The sequence below is a fragment of the Cydia splendana genome, chromosome 19, assembly GCF_910591565.1.
Source record: "Cydia splendana chromosome 19, ilCydSple1.2, whole genome shotgun sequence".
Classification (NCBI taxonomy): domain Eukaryota; kingdom Metazoa; phylum Arthropoda; class Insecta; order Lepidoptera; family Tortricidae; genus Cydia; species Cydia splendana.
Genome location: NC_085978.1, coordinates 11,541,722 through 11,563,490, shown reverse-complemented (window position 1 = coordinate 11,563,490; position 21,769 = coordinate 11,541,722). Strand labels below are relative to the sequence as shown.

At 35.2% G+C, this 21,769-nt stretch overlaps 2 protein-coding genes and 1 long non-coding RNA gene across 3 annotated transcripts in view; 2 read left to right on the top strand and 1 right to left on the bottom strand.

Moving 5' to 3' along the window:
* The window catches only part of LOC134800114 (calcium release-activated calcium channel protein 1-like), a 55,136-nt gene extending 37,609 nt beyond the window's left edge, over positions 1-17,527 (bottom strand). Inside the window, exon 1 of the mRNA XM_063772588.1 lies at positions 17,465-17,527. Within this exon, the coding sequence (XP_063628658.1) occupies positions 17,465-17,512 (48 nt within the window). The 5' untranslated portion in view covers positions 17,513-17,527. The remainder of the gene's footprint in view (positions 1-17,464) is intronic.
* Positions 1-21,769, top strand: part of LOC134800122 (uncharacterized) — a 285,699-nt gene that overhangs the window by 144,598 nt on the left and 119,332 nt on the right. The gene's annotated exons all lie outside the window — the stretch shown is intronic.
* LOC134800088 (methyl-CpG-binding domain protein 4-like) overlaps positions 19,713-21,769 on the top strand; it is a 46,741-nt gene continuing 44,684 nt past the window's right edge. Inside the window, exon 1 of the mRNA XM_063772561.1 lies at positions 19,713-19,811. The gene's annotated coding sequence lies outside the window, so the exon portion shown is untranslated. The remainder of the gene's footprint in view (positions 19,812-21,769) is intronic.

Genomic DNA, 21,769 nt, shown 5'->3' with positions numbered 1-21,769 from the left:
ATCCTACCATTCCCTGTTAATAACTTAGCGATAAGTGTAAAAACTTAAAAATAAATTTGCTGGGCAATGTTGCCTACCCGTTTTTGCCCATTTCCAAATAAGGCTCGCCTAAGCATTTTACAAAGGCTAGGGTTGTCACTTTTGAGAAAATCTGTTACAATAGTTTAATGGCCAAAAATATGATTTTTGTTGTGTTTTTCATTCGTTAACGGGATAAAACATCTAAATAAAGGATAATAAGACAAATTAAATAGGCTGCTATTTAACTGATCACCAGATTTAGTAAAATTTAATACCAAAAAAATCTATTTTACCACCCTAAAATCATGAATGATCACCAAAATTATAACACCATTTTAATGTGAAATGATTACCAATTTTATTACATTTTACTATCCTTTTAAAGGAAATGACACCAAAATAATCATTATTAACCCAAAAATAGTCAATGATTACCAAATTTCAATCCCCATTTTAATGTGAAATGATAACCAAATTTTTACATCTTGCTATCCTATTAAAGAAAATGACACCAAAATAAATATTGTAAACCCAAAAATAGTAAATGACCACCAAAATTAGAACTCCATTTTAATGTAAAATGATAACCAAATTTTTAAATCTTGCTATCCTATTAAAGCAAATGGCTCCAAAATAATCATTGTAAACGCAAAAATAGTAAATGATCACAAAATTGTAACCACATTTTAATTAAAAATGTGCAATCTATCTATACATATAATAAAGCTGAAGAGGGTCGAAAGTCTGTACATGGAAGATATTTGAAAAAAAGTTGGCTGGGGATACTTAGAATTGATAACAGAACACGTTCCAACAGTTTTTAGAATTTTTGTCTGTTTGTCTGTTTATCTGTTTATCTGTTTTTCTGTTTATTTGAACGCGCATCACGTGAAAACGGCTGAACGGATTTTGATGAAAACTTTACTAATCTATCGAGAAAATCCCCGGCCAGGTTATAGGTTATAAAAATTCAACCCCTAAAAGGGGGGGTAGCCACAACACTCGATTGACTTAAGTTTGCCCCTGAATCGTATGGCGCTACTTAGGAAGGAGGGGCAAACTTTTTTCAAATATGTACTAACACTATAGATTACTCTGGTACACTAACAAATGGCGCTGAATTTAATACGATTTGACATAAATAAGCCACCGAGGAAGGATTTTGCCAAATTAACTCTAAGTTTAGAAGACCCCTCTTCTAAAATTTCAATCAATCGTACGGATATCAACAAATTTAATTGAATAATTGTGTTGATTTAATAATACAACAAAATTAAACGACAGTATATTAATTGCCCCTCATTGCACAGTGCCATCTTTTGGGGAACTGAGTAAACATTAAGTAGGTAACCAAGAAAAAATGAGTTTACCATAGTTACGTAGTGGTAAAATAAACACACATATCAACACTCGATTTATTTTCTCCGTCATAAATTATACCTAATCGTAATTATATCGCATCCATATCAAATCCATATCCATACGTATCGCCTCCTTAAGCACTTAATAATGGCCACGAAGGTGGGTACTTTGAAAAAAAAAAACATTGTCATTTGCAGTGCCGGATTTTCTTTTAAGCAAAATAAGCACTTGCTTAGGGCATCATTGTCTAGGGGCACCAAAAATTATCGAAAAATTTACGCGTTCGCTTCGCTCGCGTTTTCAATAAATTTCTAAGATATGATAAATGTGACATTCGGTTGGCGACTGCAGCAGCATTACTCTGCTGCAACGTTACTGCGGCAGGACTGTCAATTTTCGTGATAAAATGATGTGACTGATTTCCATACTAAAAGTAAAAATGTACAACTGTCTATCAAAATGCTTTTTTTTATATCGAGAAATTTTCGCGCTCGCTTCGCTCGCGTTTTCAATAACTTTCTAAGATATGATAAAAGTGACATTCAGGTGGCGACTGCAGCAGCATTAGGTACTCTGTTGCAACGTTACTGCTGCGGCACTGTCCATTTTCGTGATAAAATGATGTGACTGATTTCCATACTAAAAGTAAAAATGTACATCTGTCTATCAAAATGCGTTTTTTATATCAAAACATTTTCGCGCTCGCTTGGCTCGCGTTTTCAATGACTTCCTAACATATGATAAAGGTGACATTCGGGTGGCGACTGCAGCACCATTAGGTAATCTGTTGCAACGTTACTGGTGCGGCACTGTCAATTTTCGTGATAAAATGATGTGACTGATTTCCATACTAAAAGTAAAAATGTACAACTGTCTATCAAAATGCGTTTTTTTATATCGAAAAATTTTCGCGCTCGCTTCGCTCGCGTTTTCAATCAATTTCTAAGATATGATAAAGGTGACATTCAGGTGGCGACTGCAGCAGCATTAGATACTCTGTTGCCACGTTACTGCTGCGGCACTGTCAATTTTCGTGATAAAATGATGTGACTGATTTCCATACTAAAAGTAAAAATGTACAACTGTCTATCAAAATGCGTTTTTTATATCGAAAAATTTTCGCGCTCGCTTCGCTCTCGTTTTCAATGAATTTCTAACATGTGATAAAGGTGACATTAAATTTTCGTGATATAATGATGTGACTGATTTCCATACTAAAAGTAAACATGTACAACCGTCTATCCAATTGCGTTTTTTTATATCGAAAAATTTTCGCGCTCGCTTCGCTCGCGGTTTCAATAACTTTCTAAGATATGATAAAAGTGACATTCAATTTTCGTGATATAATGATGTGACTGATTTCCATACTAAAAGTAAACATGTACAACTGTCTATCGAATTGCGTTTTTTTACATCGAAAAATTGTCGCGCTCATTCGCTCGCGTTTTCAATGACTTTCTAACATATGATAAAGGTAGTGATCCAAAGGACTCGAGCCTTTTACCTCTTTTTTTAGGGCACGCCTCATCTCTTGACGCCTAAAAGGCTAAAAGGCTATTTAGCTCTTTAGCCCCCGAGCCTAATTCTATTTAAGAGCCTAGACTCTTGGGGATTAATAAGGTAATTGTAAAATATTTTATCTGGACACAGTGGATATAGTCCTCTAGCATATCCATCTGTCAACTTTACTTCAAGTTCCGCCTCCAGGGGAGAAGGAGAGAAATTAGGATTAGAAATTAGCCGCTTACCGACACAGACCGAATTCCACGCGGGCGGAGCCGCGGGCACAGCTAGTCATTTAATATATCGTTATCCTATTAAATGAATTAATCCACTTCGTCACCTTTTTCTAGTAGCATTTTATTTCTGTAACAGTCGCAGCTCTAACCTAACCTAACCCACTTTTTTTGTAGCATTTTGTTTCTGTAAGGGTCGCAGTTCAAACCTAACCTAACCCACTTTTCTGCAAGGGTCGCAGTTCAAACCTAACCTAACCCACTTTTCTAGTAGCATTTCGTTTCTGTATGGGTCGCAGTTCAAACCTAACCTAACCCACTTTTCTAGTAGCATTTCTTTTCTGTAAGGGTCGCAGTTCAAACCTAACCTAACCCACTTTTCTAGTAGCGTTTCGTATCTGTATGGGTAGCAGTTGAAACTTAACCTAACCTACTTTTCTAGTACCATTTCGTTTCTGTAAGGGTCGCAGTGCTAACCTAACCTAACCCACTTAACTGATAGCAGTTTAACTTACTTTTCTAGTAGCATAACGAAATGCTACTAGAAAAGTAGATTAGGTTAGGTAGGTATGCGGTGCGGGCTACGGGGGGTTGAGCGGGAGGGGCTAGTAATTTTGGCATCAGTTTACTTTATTTGGTAATATGTATAAATTTTTTGGTAATCATAGTGGTTTATTTAGGTGAAAATATCGCATTAATTTGGTCTTCAAGATTTGGTGATCATTAATGATTTTTGGTGATCATTCAATATATTTGGTATTTGAATACAATTTGAAGTGCAGTCGTAATTAAAGTGGTGATACGTTTGTATTTTTAGGCCTTATTTTTTTGGTGTTCAGTAATTTTTTTTGGTAAGCATGATTTTTTTATTTAGGGTACCAAAGTATTTTTTGGTGGTCATTATATTTGTAGCCAATTAAATATAGTATATATTTATAAACTTATTTTAGTGTACAAACATAACCTTCTTTTACTTGCGAAGTTGGGTAAATTAGATGAAAGTGACAACCCTAATCCGTTTTTGGTGGTGGGCAATGTTGGTATAGATGCCAAATTACGGATTACTTTGCCCACCGCTAAAACTTTTGTGTATTTAAGCCTTTTTAGTTTAAATCTCAATAGACATAATCTATGCTTCATGTGTTATAACTCAAACCCGGAAATATTTGTCAAAGGGTTCTCAATTTTTTCTACTTGCATTCATTATTTATCAATTTTTTGCCCGCCGAAATATACCCTATATTAGACAACTCGCTCAAACTCTAAATTCCCAAGTCAAGTTATGCACAAGTTTGGTATATAGTTTTGTCAGAAATATAAACTATTTTCTACTAAAAATAGCAGGGTGGCCATAACTATTATAATTTTTTCTACATTAACGAATTTGTTTAAAATTGTCGTTTTGGGCAAAGTTTCCCTGGAGGCAAAGTTGGCGCTAATGACGTAACATATTATTGCAGGTGACTGTACATAAATGTTTCGGTGATTTTGAGATTATTTTGCAGGTTAGTTTACTAACAATCAAGTTATGCAGATACCGATTTCGTGAACGTATAAGTAGTAAGGTACCGCTATTGTTTAGCGATACCGATTATTTTTGAAGGCAAAACTATACCGTTGAAATATAAAGATATTAAAATTACAGCAGGGACAACCATTTTTTATAGTGTACCTAAACCATCATTGGCTGAGCGTTAGCAAAGGTCTCCGTTTCAGCTTGGGCAAAAATGCTTTTGTATGTTCTCCTTTGCAGATCACATTTCTCAACTGATTCTCGTGAAAATTTGTAAGCAGGTTCGATAGAACTATTCTGTTTCGCTTTATCCGCCAAAATGGAATTGCCACCCTGCTGAAACTTTATTTATTTAAATTCCTATTGAATGGATTTTGCACCTTATGAAAAACCGTATAGAGTAGTAAATAACATTTTACATCTGACTTAATGACATCTTGTTTTATTCGCTTTAACTGTACAAAACGCGTATCTCGACAAAGCAATATTAGGTAGTAAAACAGTCAACAATCAAATTAATTAAATAGGTAAGTACGTCACGTGTGACATGAACAGACAAGGAAAGCAAGATTAAATGCATTGTTTCTCTTTCATCTTTCAATGGAACGCTTTTACCCTCAAAGGAGGCTGGTCAATACTAAACTAAAAGTCCAATCTTAAAAAAAACATGATGGGTCACTGACCTGTCCCAGTAAAGTGAGGTAGTGTGCGTGAAGTGCGCTTGTGTGTGAAATGGGGTAAATTGACAGAATCTGAAATTTTACCCACCGCTACTGTCGCCTTAAATGGATAGAAAATAAACTCTTTAAAGAAAAAAATCTTGTATAACAAAGTGGGAAATAAGCGATGAAAATGTAACAAGTTTTTTGGTTTCTAAATAAAATACAAATCTAATATACTTAACAAAAAAAAACATGGAAAAAATATAGCCTGGATAGTTCGCCAAAAACAAATTTTACACCATTTTCAGATTCTGACAGCTGTTTTTCATAGGACAATCAACCGCAATTATAATAATACGGTCTTAAATTCCATTACTCACAAAATAATGGAGCCGGGATCGAACCAATTCCAGTCGAGCACTGACGGCCTTGGTCACTTTATTAACCGACTTCCAAATCTCAAAAGGAGGAGGTTATCATTTCGTACATGTTCGAAGTTGTTTTCATTGAGTGCCAATTTCGATTCTCGAGCAAGAGAAAAATTCTATCACAGAATGACGAGGTGCCGTGCCGAGGTTTAAAATAATTGCCTGTTTGTAATTGGAATCACGTTGCTCTTGTTAGCTTGTCACCGACCGTTAAAGTGGTAGGTAGCTTGTGAAAATATTTGTTTTATTAAATCAATAAGAAAAACAATCTGGTTTACTGCCTTGTCATATGTTACACCTGATAAATCAATAATGATGTGCAGAAAGAGCTCTAACTTCTTCAAGATGTCGTTTCCTTATAGAGAAATCAATAAAAACATGATACAAAAAATATTCTGAGAAAACATTGATATTGATCAGGATGAGAATTCTTGTATTGATTCCGATGATTTATGGTTACGCAAAAAAGAACCTATCTATCATTAACGGACTACTAATCACTAAATAACGTGAACAAAAATGACGTGAAAACCCTCGACCATAGTAGTTTGTGCTACAAGGGATCAAAATGATATATTTCCGTCAAGGGTGTACATTGAATCCTTGGAATGAAGCGATGGATTCTAAAGTAGAATCCTAAGCGTAATGAGGGATTCAAGTGTTAACGCCCAAGTCGAAATAATTTTGATACCGTGTGACACATACTGCTTTTCACATCAACTATGAGGACATTGTCATCAACTATGAGGAAATTGTTATGTTCCAAAATATGTAGTACTTGACCAAAAAAAAATAGTACTTATGCAAGAAAGAAAAAATCATGTCCTAGAACAGAAAAGTACAACTTTGATCCCTCCTAGCAGGGAAGAAAAGTGCTACTTTGATCCCTCCTAGCGGGGAAGCAAAAGCCCTTTTTCGAATAGGTGATGTGAAAATAGGTTTTTTGTTCAAAGTAGTATTTTGTACCTACGTAGAGTACCTATTTCTCACCTTTACTACACTAATAGTTTTGGTATGACTTTGAAAACCTAAATTGCAGTTAAGTGTTTAAGTATAATGATTGTTTAGTACTTATTATAGATGTTATACTTAATGGCTTATTAAAACATCTTGCAAAATAGTTTTTTTTTGTTTTGCTTACTTTTACCAATTTTACTTAATACTGTACTTGGGAACCATGGGGCCAATTCTTGAATTTCGAGCGTTCGATTTCGTCACTCGAAAATCGGTGGAAATCAACGAAATGCTAATTTTTGCAATACGAGCGATAGAAATTGGGAATCGAGTGGTATTGAACACTCGTTTTCAATTCTATTAGAAGAATTTAAATGCCGGGTACTGGAGATATTAATGAACGAAATACACGAAATCGAGCGGTCGAAACACTCGAAAGTCAAAAATCGGCCCCAATGGCATTTATTTATGTAATGAGCAATGTAAATAATTTATTTTGTTTCTAAAATCCATAGTTATGGACGTTTTGGGTGTATACTAATATCCTTACACCTAGTTCCCACAACACCAGCCTTGTTGAGTTTAGATAGCTAAGTCTGGTTAAAATACATATGTACTGTGAATTGTGTTAATTAAATTGATTTCTTGAGTTACTTGAGTTCATACTTTCATACCATAACATTTTTAATTTTAGGTAGTTATTTTTAATTTTTTAGCTTTAGTTTTTAGTTGTAGTTCATTTTAGTTTTATATTCATTTTGTAACACTTATTATACAATAAATGAGTTCCTTCATATAACATTTTTTTATTTTATGTGATTACACTGATTAGGTACTTAATGTTCATACGAGTTATACAAATTTTGATTGAATTAAAAATAGTGCATTTTTGTATTGCTTAGCTAGGTGTTTAAAAAATATAATAAAAAATAGGTATAGGTACGTTTAGTAGGAAAGTTTTACTTTATAAGAGATGATCAGATCTAGGTTCAGCTATTTACATCAAGAACTAAAAATAACAGTAAAAAAAAAATTAGCAATTAATTCCGTAATAAAATATTTTATAGGTATCATATATTCTGTCGATTAGGTATTTACTTAAACCAACTTAAACTAAGTATAATCCGAGAAAAAAATACACACCAAATTCATTTCGTGATCACCACCTTTTCCAGTTTATAATTCTCACAAATTTTGTTTATTGTTTTCACTTTTCATTCACACACCACAGAACACCAAAGACAATTACGCTTTCCCGCGCTTTTCGCGGATAATCTGACATTTCGGCACAAGCTCTCGCTATGGAAGGAAAATGGCGACTGCCGCGAGACTGCGGCTACGGCGCGCTTTAGCCGTTATAAACAAATTGTAGCTAGTCTCAAAAGACTAGCTAGCTTTGCTACCAGCGTCGATACGTCATTCTACCCATACCCGGGAATACCCGATGTTAATACCAAAGTCCAAATATATTCGGCAACAAAAACTATGGTCAAAGTTCGGGCCCGTTAACGATTTCTGGTGTGCATAAAACGCATACTATTTGCAAGGTCTAGCAATAAAAACTTAGGTCAAATTCCACTGTTATATTGTACTAATGCTTAACAATTTTTTGTGTGTAGTAAATCGCATGCATTTATAATTTGCAAGGTACAAAAGTCTAGCAACAAAAACTGGTCAAAGTTCAGCTCACGTGTGCCCACAAGGTAGGTACTTAGGTAACACAGATTACTAAGATTACATATAAATCGTATAATACACCGTCTCGAGTAAGCAGACATCGAGGAACGCGTGGTTAAAATCTGTCGGCTTGAGTAAGCAGTCGACAGATTTTAACCACGCATTCCTGAGGATAAAGAGCAAAAAATTATATGACTTTTGCTCTAATTCGGCATTTTTTTATGTGTATTGTGTGTTAAATATTGTTAAAGATGTTCTATTTCGTGAAAACGACCTTTACTAGGATCCTTTGGCCGTGTCCGTATGGATGTAATAAGCCCAAGACTCACGACAGTCACGACAAGAACAAATATAAATATATCGAACCCATCGATCATTAAGTTCTTAGAAAAAAACGCATTTAACTGATTTGCAAGACCGAAGTGATCCCATTTTAAGTATTCCGTGAACAAAGTTTTGTACGGAACACTAAAAACTACCCATTAATAATAACTTCATTTCATAGTCCTAGATAACCACAAAGGTTACCCGGCACTTAGGATGCACTTAGGTAGCTTATTATAAGAACAAGAAACCACAAATCTTTGAACAATAGATCGTTGAAGATGTGTTGAAGTGTCCCCGTATTGTTGTATGCCTCCCGTTCAATAATCAATATAAATTTTATTATGATTACCTACTTCATTTATTCATTCGAATTTACAGGAAAAATAGGTGATAACAGTCAAATGTACCCATTTACAAGTAGGTACTAATCGTGTAATAAAACGCGACTAGTTAAATTGCTAGCATTTATAGTATTGTTTATTGTGTTGAAAAACTTGAAAATTGCCTTTAGGTTAAGTACTAAAATATGTGTATTTTATTCTTGTTACTTAAAAGGTTTGAAAGTCATTTTACAGTACATATGGTGCTACTTTACCGCCCTAGGGCGGGATTATGGACAATAACGTGCATATGTTTAAAGGGCCATATGTACATATGGCATATGTACATATGGCCCTTTAAACATGTAAAACGTTGTACAACACACGTGCGTAAAGGTAATTCGCAACTCGTGTCGATTTAAAACACTCCCTTCGGTCGTGTTTCAATTTATCGCCACTCGTTGCAAATTTCCTACTTTTCGTGGTACTTGTATCGTAATATTCGTAATGTACTATTTCATCACACTTGCTCGAAAAAGATCTTATTTCATGCAGGTGTACTGAAGGACAAAGGCCTATGTTGTTCCCGCGGGAGTTATAGATTCTGAAAAAAAAGCTATAACTCACAAGTGAGTTATGGCTTTTTTTTAATTATGTCACTAATTTATACGAAAAAAGTAGTTTTAAATGAGTTTTACATTGAAAATACTGACGTTTATAAATTATTTTTTATGTGTATGTTTAAAAATATTTAATTTGATTAATTTAATAGCCGTTTAAATTATTATTTACACAATTTTCGATTATGGCTGAATCCGGGTGGGTCTGTGCCTTCGAATCCTAACCCGCCAAAACTAGACAATATGGCGGACGAATGTTTGAAATGTCACCGCGTATTTAAGAATTATTTTGCTTAAAATTTAGTTTTTTCTTCGCAAGTGTGATGAAAAACATTGTGTGTATCTCCGGGGGTAAGCATTTGTAAACTCGAGTCTTTAACTCCCTCCAGCCTGCGGTTGTCGGGAGTTATAGACCTCGTTTGCAAAATCTCGCTTACCCCTACGTTGCACAATGTACTCGTACTATTTCCAGACCTATTTAAATGCATGTGTTTGTATAAAGATTTAAAGAAGATGCTCCTTGACACCACCAGGGATCCTAGGGCTGGCTCATTCCTTGGCCAAAGAATTGGAGTTGCCATTCAGCGGGGGAATGTAGCCAGCATTATGGGCACCCTTCCGCAGGGATCGGATCTGGGGGACTATTTGTGTTAGTGGTAATTTAGTTTTTATTTAATTGTAAGTTATTTTATAAGGTGAATTTTATATCTATCAATGTGTTGAAATGTATTTGTTTTCGTATTTTGTGATTTTACAATTACTTAACTAAATAAATATACAAGAATTGCTCGTATAATGCATGTTGTGTCACCAATGTGTGTTTCATACTATTTATTTTAAATTTTAAATTAAAGGAAAACAATGGAAAAAGTTACGCTTCCGGCAGGACTTGAGGATATAAAATTTGGAGTATCGCTCGCTGATTGTTAAAAAACATTTATTTTTTTGAAATGAAAGTTCTCTCAAAATAGAGCATAATAAATATCATTTAAATTAATATGTTTGTATTATTTAATTGATTTGTAACTTTTATTAAATTTTAACTTAACTTTTCAGGTAGGGTTAAATTGAAATAATTGCGTTAGATTAAAAATTAATTGATCGTGAAAGTAAATATTTCGTGAAAGTACACAATACTTAGTAAAGATTTTCAAGGACAAATATTGCGAACCTAATCGGTCTAGCAGTTTTTGCAAATTGTCTATTTTGACGGACGGGTAAATACGGAACCCTACAATGAGCATGGCCCGACATGGTCTTGGCCGGTTTTTTTATATTACATCAGCAGACCGCTTAGCTTGCTTATTCTAAACTATTTTTTTTATTTATGATGAACAATTACGACAAAACGACGTTTTCCTTATTTAACTTTAACAGCCTGTAGCTCCTAAACTATTGATCGCAGGCTAAAAATAAACATTACCAAATTTTTAGGAAATTTTATGATAAAACTTTTGTCCGAAGTAATTATAATGCGAATTTCTACAGATATTCGACATATGAGCAAAAATATGAAAAAAGGTACCTTCAACCCCCGCCTGCACCCTCAGCACACCCCCTACCCTCGAGGACTTTTAGTATGTTTATCTGGACACCACAAGGTATACCTGTACCAATTTTCAAAACTACACGAATTATTTCCGCAGTTTTTTCTAATTTGCTTAGGCTATTTAGGTACGAATTATTTGTACTACATTTAAAAAATATATATACCTAAGTTACAGCATGTGGAAGGATTTCTATGTCTAAGTAAGTAGGTAGATAAATAACAGTGACAATGGCAACTTACGGAAGCCTGGTGACATTTTTATGTCATAATTGCGTAATAATAATTATTTCACAATAATAATTATTTAATTAGACGCAAAGACAAATAAACAAAATTATTTGTTATGTAATGTCGTAACTGAGCGAACCCTAAGAGTGTAAAATACAACGTCATTGTAACATTGTTTTAATCAGTTCCGAGGAACCGGTTTTTTAAAATCCCAAAATATCCCAATATTATTAATTATTTTATGCTCTTTACGTAGGACTGAATCATGTATTTAGGTAATAACTTCGTACTATTAGATAATTAATAACCTCATTTATTGTATAATAAGTGTTATAAAATGAATATAAAACTAAAATTAACTACAACTAATAACTAAAGCTAAAAAATGAAATAACAAACCAAAGAACGTAAAAGAACGTACCGTAGAACGGGGTGACTTTGGAAAATTTGGGGTTACTTTGATAGATTTAAAACGGCCATAGAATTACCATTATTTATTATTTACTGAAAATGTTCCTGTAACTAGTTAGATTACTATATATTCATATTCACCTACTGTAAAAAATCTCGCATAAAAATATATTATGGCTTAAAAACTAGAATTTTAAAATCGCCCCTGCGTTTGAAAGTCACCCCGTTCTACCGTATATAATACCGGTATTTTTTGTATGAAGGAAAAACCGGTTCCGAACCTTGCTTTTAATAATTTTTATCCCAATTTAAAATTACAAAGTAGGTATTTCAATTTGTTATTTATTAAACGCTTCACGCACTTTATTTAATTCAGTCGTCCTAACTGCCCTCCTGCCTAGGATTTTAAAAACAATCTTTCTATACTCTAAATCATAATTAGATTCCAAAAAAAGTAAGACAGTGTTGCCACTTTTTACTAGCGCGTCTTGTATTTATGTAAAAATAAGTAAATAAAAGTACTTTTTTAAATCGTAGGAGTAAAATTACCAATATATAAATTATCTTAGCGTATTTATTTATAAAAAGGAATTTACTATTTTACAAACAAATTATTGCAGTGGCAACATTGTCTTACTTTATTTGGAATCTAATTATGATTTAGAGTTTAGATGGTTTCTAGTTAGTGTAGTCCTTGGAGGATAGTTATAACCAAATGGAGACGCCTTGTCTGTAATTTTCTGTACAAAACAGTCTGCCGATTTTTGCGGGGGAATAAAAATAGCCACGTCAGATAAACGTCAGTCCATACAATGTGTATGACCATTGGTCATAGAGTTTCGACAAGGGGAACGCCTGTTAATGGCTACTCCGTTTGGTTGTATCCTCCAAGGTGTAGTCAGACTTTATGTCAAACAAATTGACCCCATAACAGTCTGATTTCAGTTATAGAACGTTGTTAGAACGTGACAGGCATGGTGACAAGCGATAAAAATGCAACCGTGCTACCGCCGCAGGTCTATTAAAATACAGACTCTTACCGATATAGTTACTTACGTGGTTAAAAATACCCGTTGGCAATTAGACTCGAAATGCTAAGTGTAATAATTGATTTCATAGAAGTGTGTTTTTTGTTACCGTCTACTTAGTTAGGTACTCTAGGAAAATACCAGAAGTACTTTTAAGAAATAAAACTATGTAAACGGATTATATCGTAGGTACCTATATAACGAATTTAAAATACATCCCGATGTTTCGCCGAACACGTTATTCACAATAATGGCAAAGTAATTTTGAGATGATAAAAGATGCAAATTTTGAGTAGTTTCTTCATATTTAGCTGGTAGAATTGACTTTTGATGATTTTGAATGATGAATATTGGTGTGGAGATTTTTTTGTGTTTTACTCAGTAGAAACTCGGGCCTTAAAACCCTCACAACGCTCAATTTCTGTCTACTGAATCGTTATATTTGTGTTTATGACAAGGTATAAGGTACCTACTGATATTTATTTTATGTATCTACTTATTTACTTACTCTTACTACTCGTTCAAACCGTTGTTTGTGTTTGTTCGTATTTAGTATTTGCGCCGGCACTAGGTATTAAACACGGTACAATTCCTACGATAAGACCCGCAGAAAGCAGCGAAAATGTAGGCAATTGAAACCATCTAGAGCTGCGGTCGGCAACCTGCGGCCCGCGGGCCGCATGCTGCTCGCGAATCTGTCACTTGCGGCCCTAGAGGCGCCTTGGCTATTTTGTATGTAGGTAATAGTGACAAACGACAATGTCTCATTAAGTCATAAATATTAACAAAGTCCGGCCCGCGTCACCTCCGTTAACTACTATGTGGCCCTTGGCTGCTAAAAGGTTGCCGACCGCTGATCTAGAGCGATAAATTATGAATACAAAAGAAAGTATGGAATGCACTTAAAAATATGTCCTACGAGTACTTCCTGCATTTCCTAGCTTATTAAAATACCTGTAGGGATAAAGCGAAGTATGTGGAGGGGAAAAAGCAAAAAAGTAAAATATTGCCCTGAGCATTTCATTTATTAAGTTAACAAATTTGTAGATAGAAACCTTTCAACATAACTTTGCCCACCGCGTCACATTTCAGTAAAAGCGAAATAACTTAAAAGTAGTTACAGACACACTTTCTTCACTTTCTTAAGAAAGTATATCTGTAACGGGAAAATCATTTATTTACATACAATATATATACAGTGGTACTACTATAACTAGCTTAAATCTAAAATAGGCCCCTGAGGCATTGTACCAAGGATGCTGGCGGCATTTCCTCGCTGTATCGCAATACGATACGAGGTAGCCGCCAGCTCTTCGGTCACCAGTTACGTCAACCAGACGCTTCGCGATTTCTGCGAACAACTTATGCGCGCTGGGACCCCATGGACCTAGAGTTTCAACTCCAAATGGTATCTGTAACTACTTTTAAATTATTTCGCTTGTATTACTGAACTGTGACGCGCTGGGCAAAGTTATGTTGAAAGGGCAATGTTATAGTGTTTTACGGTACTGCAGGCTGCCTTTCCTCTGATGAGGAGACGAGCGGAGATGAGTGGGAAACAATATGTATGAAAAAATGACTCAACCACATTGTTAAAAACTAAAAAAGCCTAAGGGCCAATTGAAAATGTAGCACTTAGCGAGTCCTTGCGAAATTAATTAGTTCTAAGCGCGATGTAGGTATTTGTCGGTAACGTATCTAATACGTAATTGCACATCGGTTACCGCACTGTTTTAGTGTAGAGCTGCAGAGGCAAAGGAGTTATGACTCACGCTAGACCGGGCATGCCCGGGCCAAGGCGTCCGAAGAGATGGGTAGTGAGTAAATACTCACGGGTAAATACCGAGTAAATACTCAGTATTTACTCAATATACCCGTATTTACTCGTTTATACCCAAATTGGTGGGTATAAACTATTTAGAGTGCTGAAAGGAGCATATAAATTTGAAATATAGGTGTATTTTGTAAGCCGCTACTGGATTAAGTACTCAAAATTGTAAGAAATGTATTTGTAAGAGGGGCACTCCATACAATGTAACTAATTGTCACAAAAAATAATTTCAGAAACCACCAACGTGTTGCACATCATTAAATGGGTCTTTAAAAATAACTGGAATGTTTCTAAGAACATTTTTGGATAAATTGAATATTATTGAAAAAAAAAACTGTTTTGAAAGGCCAAAATAATGTTTATCTCTCTATAACTTTAGAACCAAAGTTCAGAAAAAATATAAAAACATATCGGGAGATTAGCCGTATAATAGAGTACAATAAACAATATTTTGAACATCATCGGTTGAGCCATTTTTGAGTTTTCTTTATAAAACCCTTAATAAAAGGTCGTAAGTGCCGCGTAAACACGCACTTTTGCGCGACATGCAGTTATCTAGAACATCGATAGAATTTAAGTACCATATTTTTAAAGTAAATACCTTCTTATTTAAAACAAAATTGTGAACTATGCATTATCACAATTTGCCTCTCACTAATAATTACCTTTTTTTCCTAAATTAAGCGTCCTATATGCTTTTTATTTTATAGATATTGTTAATACACGTTATCACTCTTCAATAAAAAAAGATTTTGTTCTTAAATCTCACTTTTTGAATATTTTATAAGCAATCGTTTTTACCCACCTAAATGAGTAAATACGGGTATTTATCGGATGCTTTGAGTAAATACCGAATAAATACTCAGTATTTACTCACCCCTACCCATCTCTACGTCCGACAGGTAATTTTCTATGACGGCTGATCGGTGATCACGTGGATGCTTTCCATAGAAAACGAAGCGCCGAAAGCTCCGGCCCGACCCCGGCCCGGTCTAGCGTGAGTCATCCTTTTAAGCGTGATTAGTTATTTGTCGGTAACGTAGGTATCTATATAATACATAATTGCACATCAGTTACCGGTTACCGCACTGTTTTAGTGCAAAGGCAATAACAGGGGTTAAAGGAATCAGTATGCCAATAACAGTTGAAATGATTGACGAGTTTATAATTTTTATATATCTAGAAGTGAGACCACTTAAAAGATACAAATATTTAGTAAAATAATTTGATTTATTCCCTAAGTTGTGATAAGAGTTTATTAGAATCTTAAAACGGATATCTCTAATTTTAAATTCGCTCCCATTAAAATGCTACACACATTTCCAACGTGTAACTTACCTAATAATAATTACGTAATAAACATAAGTAGCTTACCGTTGATCCTGCCTGAAGCCTGCCTGTATGTGGATTCTTTTGAGACTGTTGGGTATTAATAATTATACAAATTATCTAACCTCTTAACTAGACCGTAATAGTTCCTCTTCCGTCCAACCCACAATAACACTAGACACCAAATAACAGAAGTCGAGCAAACACGTTATCACTATTCACACATACCAATGCATACGTGAACGTTTTAAAAACCTCGCGAAATGTTTACTGTATGAACGCTCCACTTAGACTGAGCTAGTGGTTTTAATATGAATTAAGGAGATGACGGAAATAATATATGTCGCTTTGTTACAGAAATTGAAGGTAATTGATTACTTACCTACTTATTGTTCAAAAAAGAGGGTAGGCTCTACTGAGGGCCTACCGCATACCACGTTCGACGTGTTGCCTCCCTGTCACACTTACGTACGAATTTACAAGTGCGACAGAGAGGTAACACGTCGAACGTGGTTCGCGGATTCAAATGCGAGAATCTGGGGGTCTACCGCGAAAACCGAAACCCGCAAATTGCGGGGATCTTTCTCATTTACTCGAATGAAGGTGTAATTAATTAGAGTGACAGAGAAAGACGCCCGCAATTTGCGAATTTAGATTTTCGCGGTTATAGCCCCGTTACTTAGTTTTTAGAGATTTTTGGATTCGTTCAGTCACTTGTAGTAGTACATACCTACTTCCCTCATACTTCCCTATTGTTTGGTAGGTAGGTACATATTTCAAGTTGGTTACAGCAGAAAAACTTAAAATGAACAAGATCACTCACCGGTACCTTAAATAATTTAAATGTCTTGCATAATATGCATAAGTTATGTTCATTAGAAAACTAAGTGCTGCGCCGCGGTAATTTATGTTTTAAACTAATTATAGACGTTAGGAGCGACAAATATCACGACTTACTAGAAATTATGGACTTTTATACAAAACAGTAATGTTTTCAAAAGGAGGATGAAGGTTTTATTGATTGTTTTCAAACAGACGAAATCATGTTTCCATTTCAGCATGGGAAAAAATGCTTTCGTACCTATGTCCGGATGTTTTCCTCTACAAGCCGCAATTCTGAACCGAATCTCGTGAAATTTCGTAAGCAGTGCCTATACGATGGTCGTTCTTGTCTACGTGAGAGCGTGATAAAACGGTATCCGTCACTTTCTGTCCCGCGGTTTTACAAAGTGACAGTTATTTTATCACGTGGATAAAGATGGATAAAGCCATCCATAATATTGTTTTGTCGAAAATGATGGCAGAGCCTTACATTTATTCAGTTTTAAGTTACGCTCGCGAGGTCTACAGCTCACAGAGCCATTAGTTTAGCCTTCTTACTGTAGAAACGATATTTACCTTTAAATAATGCCTTTATTAGCTTCCCTCAAAAGTGGGCTTTATTTCACGCATAAATTAGTTTACTAACCTTGCACAACAACTGTCGCCGACTTATCTTCTTCCGCGCGTTCGACATAACGACTTTAGACACAGTCAATCAAAAACACACTCATTCGTCTCTCGCCTTTCCACAGTATCCAACTAGTTGTCTACTGATAAAACTGTTTGTTTCACGTGGTTTAGATGTTAAACAAACATGTTGTTTGATAATTTGATTAAATGTACAAACAGTCTAGCTTGGCTGATATCCAACTCATGAAGTCGCGAACAAGGCCTAGATCGAATGTCGGGAATAGAATAGTAGATTGATACCTATCTTCTTTGGGTGCTCCCCAAATGAGGCGTCATCGACAAGTTGTGAGTCATCGCTATTGGCCATAAAATAACAACACCTAGTGTGGGTTTATGGTGCTCCCACATTTTGTTATAAAATGTTATGTCCCTGTCACACGATGTTGTTTTTCTTATTATTGTTTTCGGGGGCCCTTGTTTGGATACACTTCGACCCATAGGGACCACACGATGTTGTATAACATTTTATAATGTGGGTGCAATCAATATTTGGAAATCTAACTACTTAATCTAAAAAATATATACTTATATCTAAGTGACCCTGGGGCCGTGAGAGCTGGGAAAGGTTCTACAGGATCCTCGGAGTAAATGAGACAGGATCCATTTGCATTTTAGACACTTTTTGGCCAAGTCAATTTACAGGACTTTATTGCACAAATATAAGTGGGTCATGTATGAGGCTGATTCCAAATTGCCTACTAAGCCTATTGGTTCCATTTCAAAAAAGGTCCCCATAGTACGTTATATCGTTTGTATTGATATCGGTATGTGATGGCTATAGTGTACATACTTACATATGTAATCCGGACCCACACAACCTCATATACGAGTATATTGGGGGTGAGCTGCGACGGCATTTCTGATCATATGATCTAAGAACTAGGTAGATGGATTGTATTGTAGACAATATAAGGAGTACTTGCCTATTTTGCAATGAAACAAGTAGGTATATATAGATATGTAGGTATAGTAATGCTGTTTGATTACTTACAGTGTCTGATACGTCCAGCATTTTGAGTGTTTTACAAAACGCTACCGCCGCACCATCGCTTCAATGTCTTGGAATCGTGAAATCTGAAAAAGAAAAATAGCATTTCATGATTTTATCGGAGAACTCGGAATTTTGTAGTTGATAGCCTGCACCTTAGAGTATAATTGTGTCGCTTAACTTCAAACTCGGGTAAACCCAGTCGACCCTCTCAGCAAATATCTACCCTATTACTTTTTCTTAATACCAAAATCGCTTAATCTGACAGATGGATTTACCCGAGTTTGAAGTTAAGCGACTCAATTCACGGCACGTCGCTTTCCCACATTTTGAAGCGACAGCATCATGTCTGCGCCACGCCTGCGTCGTCTGTGTAGAATTCACACCTAAGGCACTAGGCAAAGCCTGTGGCTGAAGTCATGGTATAATAATATATGTTTTATTAGACCATGGCTGAAGTCTAACTTCTGTGGTAACACATGCGCGTTGTCGACTCTTTTTAGATAAATAGATACATTTTACGTTTATACCTACCTTAAATGATTTGCTATTTAGGTACTTACTTTAGGTACCACACATTCGAAGAAGTAGGTCAAGTTACTTATCTAATTCAATTAGATACCATCCTATTATATGATGAACTAGCGTTCATAGAAATCGTCATTTATCGACAGTGTTGTTTATAATATGTTTACCTAAATCACTCGCATCCATCTCACATCATTGAAATTTGAAATATTTTTTGAAATATAAGGCATATATAAGGTAAATATTAGGTACGTTCCAAAATTGTGTAATAGTGACAATAGTAGATAATGGGTTATAGTAGGTAAATATTATATTGTATCGCTAATTTTTTACTCATTTTCTTGCTTGGTTATCGGCGATCGGCGTCATATAGTGGCCGTCTCCATACAAAATACTACGACATCCATACTTAGCCATATAATTTTGTATGGAGACGGGCCGTCTCCATACAAAATTATATGGCTAAGTATGGATGTCGTAGTATTTTGTATGGAGACGGCCGCTATATGACGGCACCGCTATCCTAGGAAAACCAAGCTTTAGGGTCCAATACTAGATTTACTATTTAGGAACGTTCCTCGCGTTCCTCAATGTAAACGTCAATGTCACTGTCACACAACTGTCAAGAAAATGTGCTGAATAAAAACAATAACAAAGCCTTTGCACGAAGCTCTTTAATATTTTTATCGCGTCTATTTGTGCATTGTTTTATATCTCATACACTTTATTCTGTCGTGTGTATAAGTGGAATAAACTGAAGGAGATGCTGCAGCGTTACCCTTAACCGGTAAGTGACCTCTGGTTCTTCAAAGTTATAATAACTTTATTTCGTAACCTAATCTGAATAGCAATGTTTTCTCATAAAACATGTGAATATGTTATCAGATACTGTCATGACATACGTCGCTCATATTCTAGTAAATGCGGTTTCCATTATTCTGATTCAGTAGGTACTTACTTATTGTTTCATTCATAATAGGTACTTACTCGCTTTGTCCATGCCATGTCAAACACTACTACTACTTATATATTCTTAGACAGTAGGTACAGTTTTTAAATAAACTACGGAAAAAGCGCATTTTATTTATTATAGGGTAATTCGCCAGTAACAAAATAATTCTATTCACCTATAAACAGAATTCATTTTAGTATAAGGTGGTAGGTGGTGGTGGTGGTGGTGGTGGTGGTGGTGATATTGCACTAAATAGAGACGAGTGGAGGAAGAGAGGGGAGGCCTTTGCCCAGCAGTGGGACACAGTGGGCTCTGAATAATAATAATAAGGTGGTTAGTTATTGAAGGCTAGCCAGTTATTGAACCCTTCCAACCAGAAGGTGAATATAATTAATTTTTAGTTTAGGGTGGCCAGTTACTAACAGGTGGCCAGTTACTGGTGAATTACCCTAAGGGTTTTCCATCTAGATGAATGAATGTTACCTTTCTAACCCACTGACTGACTGATTTGTATAAATAAAAGCATTTTTAAATTTTAAGTTAATTGTATACTAAACTTTGAAAATGGTTTTATTCATGTAAAGAATACACATATAACATGATAATTAAGTTTATTAACAAAAACTAAACTACTCGAAGGTTAGCTGGAAGAGATCCCTTACAGGGATAAGTTCGCCTTTGTACCAATAGTTCTGTAAATATTATGTAAACCTGTGTTGTGTACAATAAAGTGATTACTAATACTACTACTAAACTAAAAGTGCATGGTAAGTCCTGGCAGCATTTTCTTGCCGGTTTGTTAGGCTGGTATTTTGAGCGAAGACGCTACCAGCTCTTCTGTCTCCCGAGGCATCTTTGTGTATCTTCGTCAGAGGAGTCAGTAACTTTTAGTAGGTATGACCTACCCTAAGAGGCTTAATTCTGATATATAAAAATTACATTGATTATTAGGTTGATTTGTAATGTAAGTGACATATTATTTATTTATTTAGGTATTTATTGTGACATAAACTGGTGTGTAAATGTTATTTGACTTAAGTTTGGAGCATGGTATAATAATATACTCCGCCTGGTACTCCATTCCGAGATTCGCGTATGACCTAACTGACACGCGCCTGCGTCATCATGCTGTTTACAGGTTCTCAAACTTTGAAATGTGGGAGAATTTTAACCAACGGTGAAAATTATTTTAACGGCATTAATTTTAAGTTATTCATGTAGAAACATAGTAAAATAAAACAAATCTAATGTATTAAATTAAACTTTATTTATCTATACAAGACAAACGTTTAAAAAACTAATTCACAGTTACACATTAATTACCAAGCTTACGACGTGAAAAGTTTGGAAAACACTGCGACTGCTGACACTGAGCGAGAAGGAAATAACAATTAACACGCGTTCGACAAGGATGACGGTCAGGGCATGAAGTTATCTAGATCCGAATTGTCAAATGTGCACAGCGCTATCCTGTGTTGCCAGTAGTATAAACAGAATTACCCGAAAGCCGAAATTTCGTGAATCGGAAGATATTGCTAACGAGTAATTAAAAATGACGTGTTATTGTAAAATTTAAGCTAAAATACATATAAATGAAAATTATAAAATTATAAAGAAATATTTTAACTTATTAACCATAGGTATAATGTACCCATGTAACATGTTATGTTACTTATGTTGAAATAAAGTGGCAATGTTATTGTGACGTAGGCCTGTGTCACTCTGGGAATGGAAGACCATGTTTTATTAGACCATGGTTTGGAGTAAATACATGCATACATATTTGTGACGTT